We start from the raw sequence: 9,807 nt of genomic DNA, 5'->3' as shown, positions 1-9,807 counted from the left end.
ATATATATATATATATATATATATAAGAACCTAGTAACATTTCCAGATTGTTCTGAGTGTTGATAAATCTCAGAAAAAAAGAAGTAAAATTTTGAAAGCCATTTTCAAGCAAATTTTTTTTGCTGAGAAAGGATTATTACCCTGAATGTCCAAGAAGCTGCTGAGGTGAACTTAAAAAAAAGACAATTACTTCAAATTGGCAAAATAATGAAATTAATGTTGTATTTGAAGGTAATTAAAAATTACATGTAGATGATATTTAATTTAATTAACCTTACTAACTTACATGGGCTGATTATGTTAACTGAAATTAATCTTAAGTTTTTAATTACCTATTATTCACTAAAAACATAGCAATAAGTACAATAAAATACAAACCTGAACCAGAAAGTCTGGTCAAAGTGTATTAAAATTATAAAAAGTTAATTTTAAAAAAGATATTTTCATATTATGAAGCAAAAACCAGGACAAATAGAAATGTAGATGTTTAGTACACAATTTTAGGAACTCGAGAAATATGATATACTAAGTTTATCTCTATGAGTACAGGAGTGGCCCTTTCGCACATCACAACCCGTACAGTGTTAAATTCAAAATTTAATTAAACAACTTTATTATCAATGCATGTCAATAACCTTGGCATGAAAATGTAGTTTATAGTTCAAACTTTTATATTATCTAAGTTTTAACTTCTTAATTTCAAAAGAAATATTTAAAAAATTCTCAGTCTTCATTTTTCTGTGTCACTGATGTGTATGAACTCTAATTTCCCAACTTCAGAATTATATAACTTAAAAAACAAGCTGGTATGGTTTACACTAAACTATACATAATATATCTATAAGAAATCTAAAATGTGTATCTCTTAACTTCTTGATTTGCTGAGATATCAAAAAAAATTTAAAACCCACCAAAGAAGCTTCTCCTCTCTCTCTCTGACTTCTGAGTGTGTTTGCTAATCAACTTTATGTTAGATATCCATGACTGTTCATTTTACTTTAATACAATAATAATATTATTTAGTTTATATTGTGTGAGCATTAAAGTAAGTTATTTTAAGAAGTGATAGTTATGGCAAGTTTACTTATGTAACTGTTTATGAATAATTTGTTGTGTAGTTAAATTGTTGCAGATTGACATCACGTTTAAACCTTCTGTATTGTTCTCATTACTTTAAGTGAATATTATTACATATTAACATCTTATAGTTTGTAGAAGGTTCTAGGCCTCAGTTGGGCAATGTACATATAGGTGACCAAGTTAGCACAAGTTAAGTTAGTGAAAGTGAAATAAAGCTAGTGAGAGATCTAGATCTTGACTGTGTTTGCAAGTTTAGCCATAAAAAGTGTATAGTGGTGACTTTTAAAGTGTTATAATCACAGATTGTATTGCAATAAACAGAGTAGAGAAGAAGAATTTGTCTTTTCAATTGTACTCTAAAGTAACTGAACCAGTCTATGGTGGAATTTTGACGTATAAGAGAATAATTTAAAGTTCTGGATACAACCGTGGTAACCCATGGAGTAACATAAGTGAATTTATCACTAATTATATTGTGATAACAGAATAGAGGAGAATAATGTGTCTTGTCAAAGAGTGTTCTAAATTAATTGAACCAGCCTGTGTGGACTTTGATGAAAAAGAGACAATTATTTAAAGATCTAGATACAACTGTGGTAAACAATAGTGTAACACATTTTTGTACATATGTTTGACTTGTTTTGAATATATATTATTTTAAAACAAGTGGATTGTGTGCTGTCTGTTTATTGTTGAAATATATCGCCAACAAGTCACAGACACCTACTGTAAAGAATCTGCTGCCCTATAAAAAATCTGACACTTTACATGGCTGATGGGCATGCTTATAGCCAATAGAAAGGGACGAATCTTCTGTACATGAAGATTACTATGTTTGTTTTTGTTTTTTCAGTTTTTGTGGGGAAAGTATTCAGTCAATAGGAATTTCTTGGCTTATTGTGATTGTAGTGCTGCAATGAATGGCTAACTGAATTTTTTAAACCTATTTATAGCATACTTAGTAAGTTAAGTAAATTGCATTTTAGGACATTATATTCTACTATCTAACATATTTCTGTGTTTTAAAATGCATAATTGAAAACTACATGAACTAATTCTTGGACACTCAAGCTTGTGATACTACAGGAAGCTTAAAGATCAGCTTCCAGTTAAAAAAGAAAAAGAAGAGTATTACTAATTCTTGTTTTTACGTATAGTTTTACAAAAGTAACTAAAATGTAAAAATGATAAATATCTCAGTTAAGCCTAACAAAGTAATAAAGACATCTAAAATTCCCCAAGCTTTATCTAACCAATGCACATCATATTTCACTCTGCCAATCACATTATTTTTTTATATTATGGTCTGCCAGAAATAGCTAAAGACTCCCTCTGTATATTAACTGTTTTAGGAGGTTTTAGAAGTTACACACAAATGAAATTTGAGATTTTTTAAGAGAAAGAAAAAATATTTTTAATCTTAATATAAAATTCAATTTGCACTCAGATTGGTAAAAAAAAAAAAGATTTGATATATATACATGGACAAATCTTTAGTAAAAATACTTCATTTAAATGTTTTGTATACAAATGACATATAAAGTTTACTAAAAGTCTGCCAAATTTTGTGAAGATAAACATAATGTATTAAAAGCTATAGTATGAAAACTATAACAAGCACAAAATGTTATAAGGTCAGTCCCTGGGACCAAGCCCCTAGTGAGAGAGTTAAGATGCTGAGAAATCAAAAATTAATACAAATAAATTTGTTTTAAAAAAGTAAATGCATATGATCTCACCTGTATCCTAATGGAAGCTGGACCAGAACATTTCCCATGCTCTTCACAAGCTACATGCAGAACAACCTGAAATTCGAAAATTAGAAATACATAACTAAAATGTATAATGGCTGGAGACGGCTTGAATAGGTAATGAAGAAAAACTTTAATATAAGTTTAACATAACAGCAAATGTACAACGTTTAAACAAGGTTTTGTTATCATCGTACCTGATGAGGAAGTAGAATCAATGTTAATGTTCATCCCAATTCTACAAAATATGACATTATGGTACATGGCCCATAGGCTTAAAGCAAAAGTTCAGTTTGATTTGATCAACAAAATTAAAGAAGAAATGAAGATTGATTCATCAATGATGCTTATTGTGCTTGACCATAAGCAGAAGGTGTTACTCATGAAGGACAGGGAAGGTCAAGTGGAGTACTTTGGTAAAAAGAGTATGTCACTGTTTGGTTCAATGAGGGTGAGAGGGGTGTGTGTGACGATGAAGTAGTTCCTGGATTTCTTGGTTTCTTGTCTTGATATCCATATAGTGATTCTTCAAAGTGACAATGCTACATTCTTTGCCTCACAGGCTCTGATCCCACATACATACCATCTCAATGTTGGAATGCAGTCTTCCACCGATGGGCACATTCTCCATGTCGAGAAGTGGATTTATATGGAGTCTCAAACTGGTAGAGGGAGACTGGATACCCACTTTTCAGATTTGAATTTGAATTAAGACAGAAACAACATAACTATGGAAATGGATATATACAAGGCCTTAACATTTAGAGATGGGATCACAGGCACTACTGGAAAAGTACTCGATGCCAATCTGTTGAATGGTCCAATGTTAACTAAAAAGTTCAAAGCAAAAGCTGGAAGCCAAAGCACACATGAGGTTCAATGGGAGGTTAATGCTGCTAAAATCATTTGCTCATCTAATATATCCAAGGCAGAAGTTGTTGTAGCATCCAAGCTTAATGCATGTGGAGCAAATTAACTGAATATTGAAATGAGGTTATCATTTACATCCCCCACGGCACCATTATTTACACCAACATATTCTGAGTTGAATGAACAAGATCAAGTCAGGATTACTGCTAAGTCACTAGCTATTAGCCAAGCACTGTTTCTGGTCCACTGTAGTAGCAGATATAAGCAGTATCAGAAGGATGGGCATGTTATCCAGGGTATACGAAAGATAAAATGCCCAGGGAGTGTGTGGAAAACTTAATTGAATTATACAAAATGGGAAAAAGAAACAAAAGTTGGAAAGTGTCTGGCGATAAAGCTCATCAGATTCTGATTAATTCAGTCCTTCTAGGAAATTGGCGAGATAAATTTCGTGAGATTTCTTTTCCAAGAAAAGGGCATTTTTTTCTTTAATTCCAGCTAAAATGAGGGTATTGATTGATAGTGATAGTACAATTCCCAAAAATGTAGTAGATGAAGCTGAACATTCATATTTGCAGGAAGAAATTGCTGTATCTTCTACCTCACTTATTGATTTAATTATGCAAACAGATTAACTTAGCCCTTGTGAACATCAAAATTTACATACAGCTGTATCTTTTTTCATACTTCATGGATTTCAAATCTGAAAAAGGATTCTGAATAGTAGAGTCAAGTAGTTTATTTCTACCAATCATTGCCTTCTGGGACATAATTATTCAAAATTCGGGGCGATGCCTAGAGGGGGCAGGTTTTCGTGACAGGGGACTTAAAACATGCAGTTTCTTGTATACCACTCCTTAACATGCATCTTCGGAATCAAACCCTAAATGCTTAGGCTTAAAGACGGATGAAGTATATCAGTCTTGAGCTAGCTTATATGAAAATAAAAATTGTTCGAATTACATCTGTAGTTATTTATTTTGTGGTTATTATCATCCAAGTAACAAATCTCAAAAATCAACAAGCTTTATTCCTGTGTGTAAGACTGATTGGTGAGGAAGATTTTATGTCCTACAGAATATGTTCGTCAGGTCCTTGATGAAGTTTTAGAGAAGTAGATTGTCCAAATGTTATTACTAAACAAACTTGAATGGGTGGTTAAGGACTACTGATAATTCTAAAATAAAATACATTCCTCATGCATAAACTTCTATTAAATAATATGTTACTTTAGCTTACGTATACATACCTCAGCATCCTCATTTCTATATAGCTGAGGAACCAACTCAAGATATGTACAGTCAAGAGCCAGTAATTTGGAGCTTTGACAAGCAAAATTCCTAAGAACAGAAGACTATACATTACAAAAATCCTACAAACTTAGTTATGTCAGTACATTATGTTAAACATTAAAACAATACTACAGTAAACTCCACCTATAAATGTTGGCAAATACTTTTTACCAAATTTGTTTGAATGGTCACAAAGACTTAAATATACATAACGGTGTACATTTCACATGCTCTTTCTGCTAGAAACTGCTAATATCCCCAGAGCTTGTGTGTGTTATATTATTTTTATTCCTACTTTTATAGTATTTCATATTTTCCTTCATCATTTTTCAGAGAAGTCTGCAACAGTTTTTTATCAAAAGCCACAGCTGAGACACAACTACAATTTTTCAGGTTTTCATTAAAAAAATATCTCAACACAGAAATATAATGTAACATTTCTTGCTTGTTTTCAGAGATTCACAAAAAGCTACTCAAGAGCTACCTATGCTAACCATTCCTAATTTTGAAATGACAGATTAAAGTAAAAGCAGCTAGTCAACAGTACCTATTGGCAATGTTTAGGCTACTCTTGTCTGACCAAATAATGGGATCTGACAGTAACCCATATAATACCTTTATCTCCAAGTGTGGAGTGAATTTTTGTTTGATGGTAATGGGACGTGAATGCTGGACTCACAGATTCATAATTCAGCACATTAAATACTGGGCCAAGCTTGGTCTACAGTATTTTTGTTTGCGTTCATGACTACTTTGCTTTACTACAATGTATAATTCTAAATATGTCAATGTGCAACAAAATCTTTTCAAATCCATTTTAAAACAACTCACTTAAATAATATAAATACAAATTTTTATGAGTTCAACAAAGTAAAATGCTTTTATTCACCGAGCCTGGTCACAAAAAATTTTCAGATCAGTTTTCACTGCTGTTTCTAGTATATCATCATTCTGAAACATTCCATCTGTCACTTGAGGAACAGGTGGCTTCAATTTAGGAATAATTGGTGGGGGTAAAGGATCATCATAGGAACGAAGTCGACTCAAGATACGGGCTGTTGCTAGAAAAATGTGAATAAACAGAATTTTTACCTCACATGTCTACTGAAGTGAAAACTGGTTCCTTTTTAATAAAATTCAGTTTCAGTCCATATTTTAGCAGCTAAACAAATTATACTTCAAAAGTTAATTTCCACATTCATTACTATAAAAATTGCCATCCTCATCTTTTTTTGTGATAAGGTCTTTTCTGAGTCCCCAATATTTGAAATTTTTCAATTTTTTTAAATTAAAAAAATGTATATTTATAGTTTTCCCAACCAGCAATGAGTATGGCTAACAAAGTATTAGAGTCATTATAAAAAATTCTGAAATATTACATTAAACAATAAAATATTACTAAAACTTTCTAACAGAGAATAAAAAGAGCACGTTGAAAATTTCCCAAGTCAAAAAAAATAAAATAAATAAAGCATAACACTAACACACAAACTTTTGTCTCAGACAAGAAAGACCTGATTACCCACTTCCCTAATTACTTGTTGAAAGTAATCATATTTTACTCAATTTTACTAGTATTTCTCCAAGTTCCTTATCCATTTCTGAAGTGAATAACAAACTAAAATTTGGTGAGTCTAAAGACAGATGAATTATGAATGTTCTGCCATTATAAGCAGTTAAATCTAATTGTGAAAGTCAGATGTTTAGCTTTTTTTTTCTCGAAAGCAACATATATATAAATATTTCTTTATTACAATGTTTTTGTATTTTTTATCTTTCTATTCTATAGTTGTTTGAAGCTACTGTAAAAAATTTCTTTTCTGACTGGCTGCATTGAATAAGCTATACATACATCACCTAAATGATTTAATTTTAAATGTTAAATTTGAAACTTACATATCCAGCTTCAGCTGCCATCTCCACCCAACCAATATCCCAAAACATTTTTTGTATGTGAAATAATTAGTTCAATTTGATAAATTAACATATATCAACAAATCATTCCCATCCTTTTTATAGTTCATATCAAGTTTCTTAATAAATCTAAATTTTTAAAAGCCTTAAGTCATTTTTGTGGTCAGCATAGGTCTACTGTTCTAACACAATGGCCTACAAACTGTAAATTTGTTTATATAATTTAATTCATAATTAAAGTTTAATGTGGGCATGCAAATCTAATCCTTTAAGTCCTTCAATGAAAATAAAAGCTCTGAACCGTGTTTCTTAATTTGTAATTAAAACATTAAAAACAAAGGAAAATTATGTACCTCATTCATTAGCAGCTAACTTATGAAGCCTAAACAAAAACTAAAGAGTAAAGTGAGCATTATTCCAGATCTTCATCTTAAGTATGTAAAAATACTAAATTACAGACACAGGTAAACTGCTGCATAAAATATAAACATAAATTCATACACAATAATTATGTGAGTATATTAAATCAGAATACCCCTACCTGAATCATCTTCCTGAGCATGAGATCTGCCACTAGACATAATTTGATAGTGAAGAGACTTCTTCTCTGTTTCCCAGAGAAGTTTCAAATCATCTATGTCTTTCTGGACTTCTTCCCTGTTAATATACTCCAACCATGATTCCTGAAAAACAAGCCAGATGAAACAATCATAACAGGATAAACTCCCAGTATGTTAACTTATGTTGGAATTGTTACCTCCAGACAAATGTAAACCATTTTATCAGTGACATTGTTGTTGTTATTCAGTTCCATGAACAGTTATGTTTTATAATATTTCAAATACAAATATTAAAATCTTAGCCCACAATGAAGCATAAATATAAGTAAGTGTTGTTTTTTTAAAAACACACTAGTGTAGAATCAGCAGAAGTATTTTGAAGTAAAAGTTTGTTATATGCTATTATTTTTCAATATTAAATGGCTATTTTAGCAGTTTCATACAAGTTGTTTTAAAAATCAAATAAATTTATGTTTTGATTAATTAGGCTTAAATAAGTATAAACAAAAGCACTATGCTAAGTGAAAAAATAAGGGTTAAAATTATAAATGTCTTAATAAATCTGTAATTCTAAAAAACAAACTATTTTACCATACACTGCGCATTCTATGTAGGTATGAAAGATAAGAAAAAGAGAAGTAAACAACTTTTTCAGGCGGAGTTTAACAACGAGAACTGCTTACCCATGTGTTCCTATTTGTTATTAGGATTCATAATTTGTTTCTTTTCGCATATGTTGTTTTCAAGTTTGGTTTGGTTTATTATGAATTTTGCGCAAAGCTACACAAGGGCTATCTACACTACCCATCCCTAATTTAGCATTGTAAGAATAGAGGGAAGGCAGCTAATCATCACCGTCCACCGCCAACTTTTGGGCTACTCTTTCACCAATGAATAGCAGGATTGACCATCACATTATAATAGCCCCACGGCTGAATGGGCAAGCATGTTTGGTGTGACGGGGATCCGAACCCGTGACCCTTGCCCTTGTTGCTCAAGGTAAAAGCTTGTACCATTGCAATTTCACAATACATCTAGTAAAGCTTACCTTGAATATCCAAATTAATATTAAATTCTGATCAAAGCAAGCTATTTACATTAATAAAAACTAAATACAGCTAACTCAACATTCCATTTTTACTTATAATGTTTAGAACGTATTGATCTGTCAGTTGGGTACCTTTACTGTTAGCAATATGTTGGGTTAACATTAACATTGTAAATAGAGCTGAGAACAGTCTGAACATGGGCTAACTAAGAAACCACTTCTCACACTGTAAACTTGTTCTGTTGATGCTTTTAATTACATTCTATGTGATATCAGATACTCGTATCTTACCTGGTTATCCTGTAAAATAATGTTCAACAAGTCAGGGTTGTATTGAGGGGGAAGAGCTGGAATGCAAAGTTTGGGGTCGTGGAGTCTTGGTTCCTCAAGCCAAAGGCTGAACGTACGATATAACCTGTAATATTGAAACATTTTAGATAAAGAAAAGTAATTTTAAGAACTTCTACATGTATTATTTTGGCTAGCATCAGATATATTTCAAACAAACTATGTAAAAAAAAACATCAGACAGTGACCACGGCTACAAATTGTATTAAGAGCTTTGAAAAATGACACAATAACTGTTCAAGCAACAACTGAAAAGGAACAAAAACAGTCTCTAGCAGGGTACAAATAATGTTGAAAACATGGGTGGGGATGGCGGTAAACAGCTAAATCAATGGACAAAATTCTTCTAGCAGTTGGTATAAACAACATACCCAATAAGTCATAAGCAAATGGCCTTACAAACAATACAATTCACCAAAATTATGCTGCAAAATAAAAAGACTGTACATCAAGTTCCATTTCCACTCTCTGTGTATGAAATAAATGAAAAATTATAGATAAAAGAATAAAACATTACTTAAACATGTTAAAAGGTTATGATTTGTTAAATTACAGACAGAGATACATTGGATATCAAACAAAATGTGTGTGTGTATGGTAGGTTATAAGAAACTGACAACTGGTGGTGCCTAACTCAAAACCTGCATTTGTATATATTTTTTTTTATTAGTCACCATGTTCAAGAAGGCATGATCATTGAAATACTCTACACGTTAATATCTGACTTCCTGATTAACAACTCCCGACTATTGTTTTCATAGGCAAGTGACAAATTTCAAACATTCTCTCTGATTTTTCCCATTAACCCTTTTCAATAAATAAATGTTACATATCTGGATATATACACCTGGAAAAAAGTTAAGCACCCCCGTGTTTTTTTCAAGTGATTCAGATTCAATGTTCTTGTGACTGATTATAAATTACCATTCAATCTAAACGTGTTT

General features: G+C 31.5%; 1 protein-coding gene across 3 annotated transcripts in view; it reads right to left on the bottom strand.

Annotated features, from left to right (window-relative positions):
- Positions 1–9,807, bottom strand: part of LOC106465825 (ectopic P granules protein 5 homolog) — an 89,179-nt gene that overhangs the window by 31,207 nt on the left and 48,165 nt on the right. For all 3 annotated transcript variants that reach the window (XM_022393774.1, XM_022393776.1, XM_022393775.1), the window contains 5 exons: positions 8,807–8,930; positions 7,449–7,590; positions 5,883–6,054; positions 4,951–5,041; positions 2,820–2,885 (listed from right to left, as the gene is read on the bottom strand). In XM_022393774.1, the coding sequence (XP_022249482.1) occupies positions 2,820–2,885; positions 4,951–5,041; positions 5,883–6,054; positions 7,449–7,590; positions 8,807–8,930 (595 nt within the window). The remainder of the gene's footprint in view (positions 1–2,819; positions 2,886–4,950; positions 5,042–5,882; positions 6,055–7,448; positions 7,591–8,806; positions 8,931–9,807) is intronic.

The sequence above is a fragment of the Limulus polyphemus genome, unplaced genomic scaffold (assembly GCF_000517525.1).
Source record: "Limulus polyphemus unplaced genomic scaffold, Limulus_polyphemus-2.1.2 Scaffold2063, whole genome shotgun sequence".
NCBI lineage: Eukaryota > Metazoa > Arthropoda > Merostomata > Xiphosura > Limulidae > Limulus > Limulus polyphemus.
This window is presented reverse-complemented; position numbering and strand designations above follow the sequence as displayed.